Here is a 17,310-nt window from a genome sequence, read left to right on the forward strand (position 1 = left end):
ATTCCCTTAGAAACTAGATCTGTTAATATTAAGGACGGTTACAAACATTTAAAATTGTTTGTTGTTCATACACTTTTTACAAGTATGCGTAAATCTTATGAAATAGCGAAAGCTAACGGTATGCAAACCTGCGTTATCACTTTTGACCAGCCTCTGTACTACAAAGCTAGGGCCATTTTAGAAGCTTTGCCACTTGAGTTCCAAGGCGTAAAAGTTATAATAAGATTGGGTGGCTTTCACACAATTTTATCTTTTTTGGGTGTCATCGATCACAATATGGCTGGTAGCGGGTTAAAAGAAGCGATGATAACATGTTACGCAGAGAATTCAGTTGAGCTTATGTTGAAAGGCAAAGCTTACGCTAGAGCAGTACGTGCACACTATTTAATACAGTTGGCTCTTGCAGACATTATTTTCCATGAAATCGAGCGGGAGAATACTGACTTTGCAGATCTTAACGACGATTATAGAATGACCGATTTTGACACTGAAGAAAACCAATTGCTACACGAATGTGGAGAAAATAACGAAACAAGATTGGATATTGACTTCATTACAAATCACGAGATTTTTAAAAAATTACAAAAATTATGAAAGAGAAATTCACTCAGCTCGAAAGTCGCGGAAAAACAGCAAAACTATGGATCACGTATTATCACATGGTAAATATTTTATTCGATTTTATTAGCGCTGAGAAACAAGGAAATTGGGATCTTCATTTGAAGACATTGGAACTCATGATTCCATTTTTCCATTCCGCTGGACATTTCCCTTATGCAAAATCTGCACAATTATATCTTCAAGATATGACTGAACTTCCAAACAATATGAATCCACGTGAGTATAATAAATTTATTGCTAACGGGTACTGGACCTGCAGACGTACAAAGAAATTTTTTTCCGGTATACCTACTGACCAGACGATCGAGCAGACTTTAATGCGAGATATTCATGTTGGTGGTGGCATTTTCAAAACATCTTGTGAAGAAAGTAATGTTGCCAAACATATTGAAGGAAAATGCGATACTGCTCTAACGGTTGCTTCACTCGCAAAATTTACTGGAACTTGTTTTGACTCTTCACATCAGCACGCAGATTCAACAGATTCTCGTATAAAAAGAGATGCTGCTGACGTAAAATTGATAATACAATTTTTCACTGAAAATAATCCATTTCCATTTGATAAAGAGTTAGTTTCTTTGTCCAGTGGCGTGGTTGCAGATGAAACGATTAACGTTCACAGAGCATTTGAAGTTGGAGTTGAAACTATGGTCCAGTATGATGGACAAAACTTTTTGGAATTATCCTTGTCCCGAAAAAATAACGTAAGATCCATTTTAATGATGGACAGCAAAATAAAAATTTCTGGTACAGAGGTAGCTATCCATTCCCACGCAATGTATCAGCGTATATCGGTATTAAAAGATTCTCCAGAAGATCTCGCTAAGTATTTCCAGTATAAACTTGCTCCATATCCAGTCGCACTTTTCGATAAAGATGGTATGCGAAAAAGTGAAAAATCTAAATTATATGATCTTGTGGACCCTTACTTTGATAGCTTTGGACACCCAGACGATTTCACGTATGTAATAGATGGTGGTTTACTGCTACATCGAATGAAAGTGAATAAAAAAGAAAAATTAGCTGACATATGTGATAATTTTTACTGGTATATACGCCGCAATTACAAAGAGCATGTGGCTGTTGTATTTGATGGCTATAGTGAGGATGGTACAAAATCTGCAGAAAGAGCAAGGAGAAGCAAAAAAAAAAAACAAACTTACGCTTATAAAATTAGTCCAGAAAAAGAGTTAGAGGTAGGTTGGGACCTTTTCTTATTAAACAGCAAAAATAAACAACAGTTCATTGAAATGCTCAAAGAGAAACTGATCGAAAAAATATACACGTTGAGCAAGCAGTATCTGATGCTGATTTGCTTATTGTTAAAACAGCAATTTTCGCTAGTACAAAATTTGATAGAAAAGTTGTAATAATATGCTCTGACATTGATGTTTTAATTTTATAAAATTGTTTGCATGCAGAAGATAAGGAAATTTATTACTACAAACCATCGCAAGGATCCGTGGACTCGAAAGTTTATAGCAGTAAAAGTTTTGTACAAAAATATCCAAATGCTACAAAATATCGGTTAGTGTTACATTCCTTTACTGGGTGTGACACTACTTGCAGCTATTTTAATCGTCAAAAAAAAATTTTATTAAAACTTTTGAAACATCGGAATACTTTCTTACTGCCAAATCGAACTGAAGAACAAATTTTTGAGGCAGGAAGATATATGGTTTTAGCCTACTATGGTACACAGTTTCAGTCCATCAATGATTTCAGGTGTCATTCTTATATAACTGGTGTTATAAGAAATACTATCAGAGGAAGCTTGAAACTAGAATCTTTAATACCAACTGAAGATGCTTGCTTACAAAATTTTAAGCGAACATATTTACAGGTTCAAACGTGGTTAGGACAGAATCTAGACCCTACCCAATGGGGTTGGGAAATGAAAAACTCTTTACTGCTTCCAATTCCAATGGAAAAAGCTGCAGCTCCTGATGAACTACTGAGAACTTTATTTTGCAATTGTGAGACAGGATGTGGATCCAGATGCGGGTGTAGAAAGGGAGGTGTACACTGTTCACCAGCTTGCTTAAAATGCAGAGAATTTGGTTGTACAAACAATCCTCAACCAATCCTCAACAACAACGCTGACATTCTAGAACAACAATTAGCAACTACAGTACTATGGGAGACGATAATACTGTTCGAATATTTTAAATAATGTAACTTTTTAAACAATTTAAAAAAATTGTAAAAATATTTTATTTATTAATAAAGTGTACTTTGGTTTCATTAATTATTGTTTCAAATTATTTTTTATATCGGTACCCTTTAAAATAAAAAAATAAAAAAAATTCATGAAAATCGAATGCAATTTAGCACTTTTGCCCTTAAGGGTTGCCCTTTGACCCATAAAATTGCAGGGAAAATTAAATTTATAAAATTTTTGTTATAATTCTTCAAGTTGCTTCCCATTAAAACAACATTCAAATAAATTTTTATGATAATTTAACGCTAAATACACATTTTGCCCTTAAGGGCTGCCCTTTGGGTTTTGGATGATGGAATCAAACATTTTAAGTTTCAAACATTTCAATTCATTTTTTAAATCGCTGCCCTTTTAAACACACGCAGTAAAAATTTTATTGAAATATAACGAAAGTTACCAAATGTTGCCCATAAATGTGCCCTTTTTAACCCTTACGTTGGGCTCATTTTGTATCTCACATTGGTATTTAACTAATTTTTAATATTTCAAAAAAATTTGGGCCTTTAATTAATTATTTTCGCATTTTTTTTCGAAATTTGATAACTTTTTTTTATTTTACCCATTTTTACCCCTTTTTTAACCCTTAAAGGGTTAAATTCAAATTTCCCCGCCCTGAAAACTTATAGCGTTTTTTCTACACATCCTAACGAACAATTTGAGCTATTAAAGATGAAAATCGAGGCTGTGGGTTTTTTTTGTTTCACTTTTCGATATTTACGGTTTCAGGTGCTATACTACATAATTATGCTATCAATAGCTGGGATCAACAAAAACAAAATACAGAACGATTGAAAAATTCAGCAACTTCAAGACACATGATCATAAATAGTGAAAATGACAACCTCGCCTCGAATAATCCAAGCAATGTTTCATTACAGCCTTTCTAGAGGCAATCAGCTGCTTGCGTTTGAAATGATTCAGTCAAATTATTTTGTAAATTGCCAGCCTTTAGCATGCAATTTGGTACACAATGCATACCAAGCAGCCGCTCTCCTAACATTGAAATCCCTTGGAGACCGAAATACCGTCTTCCGACTACTTTTGACAATTAAAAAAATAATTTCAATTATTTTTGAGAAACTTTTTTGCTCTCACCACCTACTTATCTTTTGAAAAAAAAAGTTTCTAGCATCTCGGTAATTTCATGTTCTCTGCTCGAAATGTCTCGACATTGACGAACATAATCATTAATTAAAAAATAACTATAGGTCGGATAAAGATTGTCCAGACACCAATAGAAAGGAGACATTCTTTCCGTTAATTTGATATAAAATTATTACGCATTAGGACGCCCCATGATTCTGAGAGAAATGATATTCAAAAGAAAAACAAATCTTCTTGATGTTTCCAATTTTATCATAAAAGTTAAATTTCCGTTCAATCCTTCAACCCTGAAACTTTTTTAGAGCTACTAGGATATCGGGGATGATATTCTACATCCAATTCTGACGTTTAATTGGAAATTTGAGAAAGATGAAATTTTACAGGAATTGGCAACCTTGTAATTTCTTCGGATGGAGGGTCAAGTCTCAACTTATTTTACACAGACTTTAGGTGAATAGGAACTTATTAGGCTCACCAGTCTATACTATAATGAAGAACTGGCTTATATTAGTACAGGATGGGAGAATTATGTTTGACGCATCATCACGTCTGAACTACTGGACTGATTAACTTGAAATTTTGCATATACATATTCTTAATTAACCGAGGATGGTTATAGACCTATTTAACATTCTTCAAATTTTCATTCATCACGTCTGAACTACTGGACTGATTAACTTGAAATTTGGCATATATATTCTTAATTAACCGAGGATGGTTATAGACCTATTTAACATTCTTCAAATGTTCATTACGTCAAGTTATAAAATAGACCCTTGTGGAGCACGGGTTACCTGCTATTCAATAATAAAGTTTTGATCAAGGAATAAGGAAGTCTTCGGTCAGCGTCTTCGGCCGACTGTACAATGCATCAGTCAGTCTATCAGTGACTTTTCACTTAATGACTTAAATAAGAAAGGGGCTGAAAAAAATATAATTAAATAAAAATATAATAGAGATTTACAATTTATTGATGCAAATATATTATTTGACACATCGAAGAATGCGTTTTAGCATTGCGGGTACATAATTCAAAACAAAAACATTAAGCAGATTAAAAAAGTTTATCCAATATGTTGTTTATTTGAAATGACCCCGAATAAAAACCGGATGAGCAAGGTGTATAATATTAATTTTTCGTGATAGGTTATTATTTATAACTACTCTAAATACTTTTGTTACCAAATATATCATAATATCTTAGAGCCTGTTTGATTGAATTCTGCAATTGGTTTTAATTTATTTAGTACCTATAAATTCAAAATGAATGATCAATTATTGATTCACAAGGAAGTATGATAAAGAGAATCCAAATCAAATAATATTCTAATCATGTTTAGGAAAAATCAGTGATTGGAGCATATATGTCTTGAAATTATTTCAGATATCATTGACAGTACGAAAACTGATGATTTGAAGCCGAAATTAGTAAAATGAATCAACAGTATAAATGTTTCATTATAAAAATTGAAAAATATTCACCAGTATTTTGTTGTTTGAATTCGCTGACCGGTTCGCTGCACGGCGCGCTGCGCAGCGAATTGCACGGTTCGCTGCGCTGTTCGAGGTTCGGTTCGGCATGTGTGGACATACCTAAATAATGAATATCGAAAGAAAACCTACTCGTTCCGATAGATCCTATCGATGCAGGGCACCGATAAAACGCTGAATCGATACACGATATTTATAGAACGCCACATCGATACACCAACCTGCATCATCCATCACTAGTACACCACTCATCCACTGGCTAAGTTTCAACTCTGTTCTTAATTAATATACAATTGGCTAGTTGACGGGAGTGTCAAAAAATTCCCGTACCTCAACAAAATTCCCGTACATTTCCCGCCCAAATGAAATTCACGTACAATTCCCGGATTTCCCGGTTTTCCCGCCGCGTGGACACCCTGTGGGAGCAGTTTGACTCAGTGGTCGCGCAGATAAGCTCTCGCTTAGATGAGTTAGAATCATACGCCTGCTACTTCCGTTGGAAGAGTGACCGCTTGAGCTAATTCATCTGAATATAAATAATAATACTAATACTGAGGGTGATGCCCACATAAGCTCATAGGCTTGTGCGTGGGAAATGAGTGAGAGGGATGATGATGACAGATGACGACTACTTTTTAGATAGTCGGGACCGACGGCTTATCGTCTACTCCGAAAGACGAATATGATTCATGAGTTATAAAATCGCTTCTCGGTGGTTCGGAACCCACCTAAAACTGTATCTCTCATTATCGTCCGCCTCATAACCAGCCATGCACAAGCCTAAATCTCACGTGGGGCAAAACCCTCAGCAAAAATAAATCTGGTGTGGTACACTCACACAACTTTCCTTGCTCATTGATCTATAAGCCTCATTCTTGAACGAGGATAATTTAGGGGAATAACATTATGCCGATTGGCGGCTAAATAATTTTATTAAAACTACGATTATACTATTGTTATTGTTTTCAGAGTACATTTTCCTTTGTTTGAATTATGAAATTTGAGGATTTTTTAAAAGTTGTCAAAACAGCTGTTCTACAAATAAAATATCGACATGTTGTGTTCTTTTGAATAAACTGCTCTACCTACCTACCTACCTCACGCACGAGAAGGAGGTTACAAAGTAAATTTCTCAAGGATAATGTGGACCCCCCTGTTAGTTTCTCAGGGAGGAGACTCATGCCAGTTAATAGAGCTGATATATAACTATACAGGGTATGAATTTGAAAAAAATCGGTCTAGTCATTTTTGAAAAAATCGTGATAGAAATTTAACAAAATTCATTCTCTCAGGAATATTACGGAGCTCCTGCAATTTTCCCAGAAATGAGACTCATGTCAGTTGATAGGGCTTATACATAGCTATCTAGGGTATAAATTTGAAGAAAATCGAGAAAATCATGAGTTACAAGGTTTTCTAAACCAAACTCACCAAATGCCAATCCCAACAATTAGAAAACCTTGTAACTCATGACCCCCTGAAGGTACAGACCTGAAAATGATATCAATCTCTTCATAAAACCACTGGAAATAATTACCCTGCGGAAATCAGAGAAATGATTGTGGAAAAACGAAGAGCAAGAAGGAGATGGCAGCAATCACGTTCTCCTCAAGACTAAAGAGTTTTAAACAATCTAACTCAAAAACTAAGGAGAGAGATTCAATGTATAAAGAATGAATCAATCAATAATTACTTGATAAACTTAACAGCAGAACGCAGTACAGACTACTCACTCTGGAAGGCAGCTAAAAAAATAAAAAAACCCATTCATCAATCTCCTCCTCTCAGGAAGCAGAACAGACAATGGGCAAGGAGTAGTGATGAAAAGGCACAGACCTTTGCAGATCATCTTGTGTGGGAATAGATTATCCATGATGGCAATCTCAAAAATGTTTGTCATCATGAAAAAACAAGATGGCGGCAAATATATGTCGATTTTCAAGAAATCATCAGTAATTCTAGTAATGTCGAGGATATCGGATCAATTAAGTCATCTGGAAACTCCGATACAATCATACTATAAGATTTATCCAATTCTACCAACTTTTCGACCGCCATCTTGTATTTTTCAATGATGTCGAATATTTTCGTTGTTTCCATCATGAATATGCAAGTCTCTATCTTAAAGTAGTCATGAAAAAATCGATTTTATAGTTCTAGCTTGTTACCTCATGCATATGGAAAAACGCACCAGAAATCATGCAGGGTTTTCTTTGGAGGGCGCTGGAGAACTCATTTTTCGACGTACAGCGCACGAAGATATATCGTTCCAAAGTTGAAAAACGCTCTAAATTTCAAAGATTCAAAATTTCTTTGTATCTCTTGCACAAAAAAAGTTATAATGGAATGAAATTTGAACAAATTTAGAAAAAAACGTTTTTTGGGCTTTTGAAGGTTATAACTAAAAAATATGCGTTCCGAGGAAGATTTTATAAAACAAAAATTGTAGAGGAAGGTTTTTAAAATATTTTCGTCTAAAAAAATGATTGAATATCTTGAACAGTTATTTAAATACAAGCGATATAGCAAAACCCAGAAAATTTTTGCGGCCATCTTATTTCCGAGGTGTTCGCCTGTGATTTCGACTTATCATCATCACGATCCTTATTATGCTAGACCTAATGAAGAAATTGAGACACGGCTGTTACTCAACAAGTTTGATTATTCTGAAACGTCTCTGATCGGGGAGCTTCAGGGTAGAACTAGCAATGTGTGCTGGGGTAATATGTTTATGGCGTTCAAGAGAGTAAACAAAACGTAGACAATAATTTTGGCAGCGCATTTTATCATTGAGTGTAACTTGCATGTCATTGAGGACAGAGTTGCAGTACGTGAAATGTGAAAAAATCAAAGATTGGACCAGTAATAATCTTATACTTCTAGGAAGGACATCAGCCCAGTTTGTCATCAGCCCACTTTGACTTCAGCCCAGTTTGTCATCGTCCCGACTGTAGAGCCACATAAAGTAAAGTAAAGTAAGTAAATCTGGTTTGAGCCATGATTTACCAATGAATAATGTTAATGGCTGAAAAATGATAATTATCTAAATGCATAATTGATATCCAATTTGGTCTCAATAAAAAACCAAACGGCAATGCCATGCCATCTGAGTGTTGGGAATACAGCCTTGTAACAGATATGATTGTTGACGCACCAATTCGATGAGAAAGTTGGCGACATTGCAGATGGCCTGACAAGTGCCGTCGGCATTGTGCAGCGTGGAGGAGGTGACGGCGTCGCAGTGGCTGAGGTGCAGCAACAGCTGACTGGCCAGGGAGGCCATTTCCGACTTGCCGTACAGGGCCCACAGCGCTGCTTTCAGCGACAAACTCTTCCCGAACATGTCTGGCATCGACAGTTGACAGTTCAGAAGATCACTTCTCATTATTGCCTGCAATTCAATCAACGAATCGAAAAATTTATTTTTTTTACACAGAATTACTAGTACTCACTTTTTAATTTTCTTTTAGACACGACTGGTTACGTGTCTAAAAGTAAATTGTATTCATCCCATATTTTATTTTTGTATTTTTCGATAAAATCCAATTATGGATAAAATGTTATTCATCACAAAATACTTTATAAATTAAAAGGTTCGATCGAATTATACAATCTGTACTGTTTTTTTTTCAAGATTACACAGATTAGTTTGCTATTAAATTGACGCTTTAAGCCAGTTACACATACATCGACTTTTGGACGTTCGATTTTTTGCCTCACTTATGAATTCTATCAGATTAAACGGAGCTTAACAAACATCATCTGTAGAATTTATAAGGACAGCAAAAAATCGAACTTCTAAAAAACGATGTGTGTGTAACTAGCCTTAGAAGGCAGATTAACTCTTCAAAATTATTATTTATTTCTTTGAACGGTAATATAATATGATTATGACATGATGGTATTAAACATAATACCAGTAAAAAGGTCCTCTTAATTGACTCAAACCAGTCCATATGCATCATAAGATGCATAATAAAAGACCTCAAACGATGATGACAAGAGCAAAAAATAAATTTCAATCTTGAATGAGACAATGTGCAATTCTATGGAATACAAGCTGTACTAGCCAGTCAGATTACAAGGAATAATAGAAAGGAAGAAGAAAAACTAGACATGAAAGTTATTTGATGTTTGGAAATTAGTGGGATTTGATACCTACATCTACATGCATACCGGCAATCAGGGCCGGTTCCAGGGGGGGGGGGGCAGCGGGGGCATGTGCCCCAGGCGCGGAATTAGAAGGGGGGTCAAATTATAGTAACCATTTACTGATAAAAAGATATAGGTAATAACTGCTTTAGGCGTTTATATCTGACGTAATTGTTAATTTAAAGTTTCAATAGCGTCATACAGTCTCCGTGCACATTCTAAATTTATTTCACTCAAATATTTTGGCAAAGCCCACAGAGCTTTACATAAGAAGTATTTTTATAGCCGCAGTTCTTTTGATGAAATAATAAACACTTCTTCTTTCAAACAGGGATTAGGCTATTGCATGTTCCGACTCACATTCAGCTTGTAATTAGAATAAAAAAATAAAAATGTATAAATCGATAACATCAATAAAATCTAATCTTATATCATCACTATCATCATAAGCATCGCTACAATCTACTGTTTTTATTTTATCCTATTATATTAAGCGAGCAATTTCTGTATATCTGTTTATATTTTTATATATGGTTATTTATGTTCAACGGATCTCGAAAACGGCTCTAACGATTTTCACGAAATTTGGAATATAGTAGGTTTATGGTATCAAAATTCGATTGCACTAGGTCTCATCACTGGGAAAACTCGCTGAAGGACATGAAAAGGATAATTCATCCTTGTAAAAACAGATAATGATTTTGTCGTCTGTCGATAACAGAAGATGCGTGTGCCTGTGTGGGAGATCAGCTGTTAGTCCAGGCAATGAATGCTCAAAAAAGGGTATAGAGGGAAATGTTTGGAAGACAATTTTTGACCCCGTAGTTTTGTTAAGGGTAGTAAGGAGGTAAACATATCAAAAGTCCCCACCCCTACCCACTGTGCTAAGGGGGTGGGGGTGGTTTGAAGGTACCATTTTTTGTTTCTCGCATAAAACTCAAAAAATAAGTATCCTAAGGACTTGAGTGTCATATAACAAATTAAAGCTTACATACTTTTCTACAATATTCATCCTACAACTTTTTTTATATCTACTCTAGTTTTCGAGATATCCGCTCTTGAATATGTGACATTTAAAAAAAAAACACGTTTTCCACAAATTTTATTCTATTTTTGCTCTAATAACTTTTCAAAACTCGATGGGAAAAATCCACGTTGACTATGAGCTAATAAAGCATTAAATTCTCTTCAATTTAAAGTATAACTTCACACTTTTACGAATTTCCCTACACCTTTTGCAGCAGCTTTAGTGTTGAGTGTGAAATCTCCAGTTTCGCAACAATAGACCAATTGACAAAGGAATTTTGAGGGAATGTTTTAAAACATAATTTTTGACTTTGCAGCTTTGTTGAGACTAGTTAGAAGGAGAACATATCAAGAGTCAGAGGTGCCCACAAGGGGGGGCATGGCACAATTTGCGCCATCAACATTTTTGGGGGGGGGCATGATTTTTTTTTATATTTTATGTCAAAATTTTTAATCATGGCTAAAAAATCAAGGTATTAAAAAATAATAGAGATATCCTAATGTAGATAATTTTAATACTTTTCCCACCTTTACGATGTTCTATTTTGCAAAGTGTAACTCAATATAAAGCATAAAATATACAATTGATAGTATGTTGTATGCAGGAATCTTAGTAATTTTAAGCCTATGAGTTTGAAGGTAAATCTTTGACAAAAATAAATTATAAGTTCATCATCCACTATTATTCTGATTTCCTTTGTTTAATTTTTATTTTGAATGGTTCTGTGTTTGAGTTTCCTTGCTGTTGCAACCTAATTTTCTTAAAAGCACAATGATAAGTTGAATTGTAATGTACAATCTAATAATTATTTCAATTTTGAAGGCGTTTCATGATGATATTAATGTCTCTGAAATGGGAATGCAATTATAAACAACATCGCAAACTCTAGTGAATTTGACAGAAGAAAAAACTTCTCTTGTCAAAAATTTGTGAAAAATATCAAATGAAGCCAATTTCAATCTTTCAAATTTACACCCTATTTACCACACAGTAATCAAGTAATTATTATTGTAATGCTTCATTACTTTTTTCTGTTTTGTATAATAGTCCAGTCAAATGGTCGTTTTTCAGGAAACAGCCCGAAAGAATTTTTCGCGACGGTTCTATATGTATTTTGGGGCGCTGAATTCTAATCTGAAATTTGCTGACACGCAAGAGGGCGGCTTCACCCCCAAAACTCCCAAAAAACCCCAAAATGTCATCTTTAATCTTGAGAACCTTTAACTTTTCGAGAAAAAGCATTCTCTAAAATATTAAAGATGATAAAATTTCCAATAAATTGAGTGGTCGCGCAGGACTCTACGATTTTTGATTCTGGAGCTAAGAGTTTTCAAAAAAGGGGTATTTTTTAAGGGGTTTTCAAAATTATGCAAACCTACCACTTCTACCCTATACAACTAAGATCTTTTTCTAGTGATGATAGAAAGCCACACATCACGTGAATTAACAATATTAATTCTGAACAGAATTCCTTAGGTACCTATTTTTGAATTTAGTAGAGGTGGGAGGGGGAATACACCCGAAAATAGAAAATCGTGTCCTACAGCCAAAATTCAAATTTTCATTATATTACTTTTTCATGGATTCCTCACAAAAAAGAAACATATTTCGGCTGAAATCACCTTACGAGGGTTAAGTTCTATGAGAATCACTCGTTAGATTTCAGTATTTCCTAGTGAGGGGTACACATAAGGATATAACTTTTGACTGAATGATCACATTCCTCGTACTACAGCTCGTCAAGGCGGTTGAAAATCATGTATCATCTCACTAAAATTTGTTAAAAAAATAAGAAATTCCTCCTTTAGTGTATTTTAGCCCATATTTCAATGCATAGAAAAATGACCGATTTCTATATTCAAAACTGTGTGTCTCGGTAACTCAAAATGATACTTGGTCTTGATTTGAAGAAAAGAATCTCCTCTTTTATGTGAGGTGAATGATTTTTGTAAAAATATAATCGTGAAGTAAGATACGTTTGTTTCAAAAAATCAAGAAATTTCCGATATTTTTTAGTCTCGACAGTTTTTCGATATAAACAGTAGGCCTAATGCAAGATCAATTGAAGGCAACTCAGCTTATAGAGCATGAAATTTTCTCTCATTCAAGACCAATCGCAATTTTACTCATTCCAGAGACTCTTTAAACACTAAAATCGCAAGAAAAATGAGAAAATAAGATCATCATTCAATTGGCTGTAACTTTTGAACGGTATTGAAAGCAGAAGTATAATTCATGGGAGTGAAAAGAGGAGAAAATTCATCACAACCTAGACTACTTTTTAGATTTTTTATCTGAAGTATTCCACAAGATACGCAACGTTGCATATGTGAGACTGTGAAAATGGGGGAAATATCACAAATTTCTCGCACATTCAAAGTTGTGTATCTTGTGGAACACTTCAGATAAAAATCCAAAAAGAAGTCCTGCGCGACCAGTCAATTCATTGGAAATTTTATCATCTTTAATATTATACAGAGAATGCTTTTTCTCGATAAATTCAAGGTTCTCCATATTAAATGGAAAACTTGAAAAAAGTCCAAAATTTTGGGGGTGTCAGCAAATTTCAGATTAGAATTTAGCCCCCCAAAATACAGATAGAACCATCGAAATAAATTCTTTCGGGGCTGTTTCCTGAAAAACGACCATTTGACTGGACTATAAGTTGTTATCCTATTATATTAAGCGAGCAATTTCTGTATATCTGTTTATATTTTTCTATTTCTATATCTCGTTATTTGGCTATCTGGTTATATGGTTATTTATGTTCAACGGATCTCGGAATCGGCTCTAACGATTTTCACGAAATTCGGAATATAGTAGGTTTATGATATCAAAATTCGATTGCACTAGGTCTCATGCTTTTTGGTATTTCATACTTGTATCAAGATTGACGTATTTATTACTAATTCAATGGAATGGTAATGAAGAAAGTATAACGAACAAGTTATAAGTGTCGCGAAACATTGTTTGTTGGCTATGATGATGATGATGATTTTTGAAACAATAAAAAATAGTTTGATTGCGTGATGTAGCCGTGCGCCATGCAATACGACACCTTGCACCATTGTGGGAGCGTGATGATTAATTGGATATTTATGTTGATGTTACCTCGAACACCTGAGCCGGGCGTCCTCCCCTAGATGCACTCAACTGCGACAAAAACTGGAAGCCAAGTGACGCCAGATAGTTCAAATTCAGTTCACCACTCTTACAGATTGAACGTTCCAAAAGAATACTCTGCAATATAACATTTCAAATATAAGGAATGAATAAAAATCTATAAATCAAAAATGTTTGCTTGATGTAAGAAAATCTTATTAAGGGAATTTATTAATAGCATCTCTCTTATAAATTTCTATACAATTTATATGCATGAAGAAATCAATACAGTACTACATTCCAAGGTACTTTCATTGAAATCCTAATTTCCTTAAAAAATAAAACATTTTTGATCTTCAGGAAACCATTTCAATTTCCTTTTTAAAACAAAAATTATCACACTATTACTCTAACGTATTATTATTATGTAAAAATATTTTGTTTTGAATTAAAAAACATAAGATTCATCAATGAAATCTCCATACCCGACTCTAATTAATATCGTATCCTCCTAAGTAATCTATAAATTCTCAATAAATATAATTTGAAATAATTTAGCATCTTACTTAAATACTCGAGTGTATTTGTAGCTTTATGTAATAATGAATAGTTTGAAAATGTATGGAATATATTATAAGATTATCACTTTTTTACTAATTACATTTTGACAAATTTCATGGTTGAATTGATATTTATCATGAAGTAAAGTTTAAAAAGTGATTATATAATGGAAAGTATTAAATCACTATTTTTCCAAATAAAAAGAACGACTAGCAGTCAGATTTTTCCAATAAAGGAAAAGGAACATCTTCCTGATTGTAATCATAGTTGGTCTATTAAAAAAAAAAAACTCATAGTTGGTCTATGAGTACAACCAGGAAGATGGCGGACCTGCCGAAAGATCTCGTTGTCACAGTAAGTGAATAAATTCATTTATTGAAAAATAATAAGCAGTTCGTGATGGAAAACGACATTGACGAAAAAGTATTATACCTTATTCTCTTCAGTGAGGTTGTACAGCCAAGCTTGGGCGTGTTGTAAACAAATATTGTCTTTTTCTTCATGAGATAATGATATTGCTTCTTTTAGAGCATCTAGAGCAGCTTCTCTGAGAATAATAAAACATAATTGATTTGTTACAAATTTTTATCCAATTAAAGTTTTATAAAGTCAATTGATAATACTTCTTAACGCAGGAAACTGTATTTTCTATTTATCATTTTACTCTAGCGGTAATGCTGTGATTTTATTGATTTCTAAAAATTAATTTTCCATTACAGTATACTCAAGTGGATTTTTTAAATAATCTTAATAAAGTAGGTATTTTTACAATACATAGATGATTAGCTAAAAGAAATATTCCTCAGAACTTCAATTAATACTGTAGATAGATTTTTATTAGAATATGAATATGAGTGTTAAAGGTATTAATTATTGATTTTCATAAAATTGTGGTAAATGAACCACAAATCATTTAAATATAACAACAAAAGTAATACATACCAAGGAGAGCTAATCAAAAATGTGTCTGTTTTATTGCTTTGAAATTAAATCATACTAGATTCTCATGTATTATCAAACTGTACTTGGATAACATTATTTAATGGGGTTTTTCCTGTTTTGAAAAATACAACTTGTAAAAACTTCAAATCAGAGTGACAACTATAGAAGAACCAAAAAATTACAGCTAATCAAGAAACGAGGGTCAAGTATATTCGAGGTCCAAGTAATGAATAAAGGATACGTACTTCTGGTTAAATTGAGCATGAAGAATAGCAATATTCAATGCTGAGTAACGGAAGCTCTTATTCTTTTCTTCCTGCGTCATTGACATGGTCATTCTATCGAAGTAGTGGCGGAGACTGTGCATCGCACCACAAAACTCTTTCGATCTTAAATAGTTCAGGTAACTCAAATAATGCTGAAACATAGAATCGCAACTATTGAAAGTTATGTGAAACTTGTTTGTTTGATAAAACACTGAACTCTTGGAATAAAACCGGTTGAGTTCTGAATAGTAGTGAATCTAGAAAGGCCTAGTCTAGAAGATTGAATAATGTAATAAAAGTACCTATTACATAAGTCAAAATAAAGTGAATCTGAGAACTATAACATTCAAAACTCGATAAAAGTAATAAAATATAGAACAAATCCAACATAAATGTTTCACGATTTGGAAGATCTCAAATATTAGCTTATCAATATTCAAAAAAGCTCTTACAAGATTATCATATCCAACAGCTAACATTCTGCTCTATAACAAGATCGTATTTTTTAAAAACATAGAAGGAGCTGCAATATTCGGATTACCTTATCAACAAATCTTATCATTCATATAAAACTGAATCAAATAAACATGGAATAAGTGGATATAATTGATTATTGATGTTGCATAAAATTCATTCCAGTTCCAGAACTGCACATACTCAATGATAAACAATACTCAGGATAATAAAGTTTTCAATTTCTTTGAGAATAACACTTGACGGTAGATAGTAAATGCAAAAGCATTTGTTATTCCTTAATGTACAGGAAATAGAAACAGTATGTTAGTGCTGGTGAAGTACTGCAGTACTTCTCAACTCAACTGAAGATGTGGCAGGTTATGCCATGAAACCTGGTTCTGATATGATAAACATAGTAAAATAATGCAGTGGTTAAACTGATTCTAGATTTTTTAATCAATAATGCAAGAGGTTCAAGTAACCAACAAAGAATAATTATTCTGGATGAATCAAATTTCAATACACATTTTTACAAATTGAGTTATTTATTGGTTAAGAAAAATTTCAGCAGATGAAGCATTAAAAACAAAATGAATAGAATTCTACAAATCGACCATGTTAGTGTTGCAATTGATTCCTGAAAACGTCTATAGATCACTAGACCAGCCTTTATTAGCTGGTTCAATTTCCATCAAGGAACAGATAAAGCAACTACTTGGAAGAGTCGTCATTAAAGACTTTGATACAAAATGAATCGATAAGGAATAAGTGTTTATTTTTAGGATTGATTGCCTAGTGAAACAACAAATGGGAACATTTCTCACCGCTTCCACATGGTTGGGATTAGCGTTGAGAATTTCGTTGATCTTTTGATGGAGCTTGGCCGGCGGCAGTGCAGTGTTGATGTCGTTGTGAATGAGAGCCGCCTGCCTGGCGATGAACAGCTCGGCCTGCCGCCTCGACCAAGTGCCGCTGCTACTGGTGGCCTTCGGCTTATCCATACTCATGCTCTCGCTCTCCATCTTGATCTGTTTGGTCTGGCGGGGAAGCAGTTCGAGCGACAACGAAAAGTCATTCTTGGATATCGAGCACAAATCCATCTGTTGATGGCGCTCAACTCTGTCGCTCGAGTAGCAGCTGGAGTCAGCTCGACGGCGAATCGCCCACGCAGGCTTCTCACTTAGCACGCCGTCTTGTAGGTACGCCTGCCATTCCTTGCAGGCGTTCACCAGTTGCGAGAACGAGAGCTTATTGTAGAACAACGCCACTCTTCTCAGAAAGAATGCTGGAAAAATCAATCAATAATTTTTACCCTAATTGAAAATTACTCAAATAATTAGTTACTAAATTATTTCCCCCGAATAATA

The 17,310-nt window shown here is 34.1% G+C and overlaps 1 protein-coding gene across 2 annotated transcripts in view; it reads right to left on the reverse strand.

Moving 5' to 3' along the window:
* Window positions 1-17,310, reverse strand: part of LOC111059345 (anaphase-promoting complex subunit 5) — a 48,018-nt gene that overhangs the window by 18,472 nt on the left and 12,236 nt on the right. For both annotated transcript variants that reach the window (XM_039430802.1, XM_039430803.1), the window contains exons 4-8: window positions 16,768-17,228; window positions 15,467-15,639; window positions 14,712-14,826; window positions 13,728-13,856; window positions 8,592-8,828 (exon numbers count right to left, since the gene is read on the reverse strand). In XM_039430802.1, the coding sequence (XP_039286736.1) occupies window positions 8,592-8,828; window positions 13,728-13,856; window positions 14,712-14,826; window positions 15,467-15,639; window positions 16,768-17,228 (1,115 nt within the window). The remainder of the gene's footprint in view (window positions 1-8,591; window positions 8,829-13,727; window positions 13,857-14,711; window positions 14,827-15,466; window positions 15,640-16,767; window positions 17,229-17,310) is intronic.

Source organism: Nilaparvata lugens, chromosome 6 (assembly GCF_014356525.2).
Source record: "Nilaparvata lugens isolate BPH chromosome 6, ASM1435652v1, whole genome shotgun sequence".
NCBI lineage: Eukaryota > Metazoa > Arthropoda > Insecta > Hemiptera > Delphacidae > Nilaparvata > Nilaparvata lugens.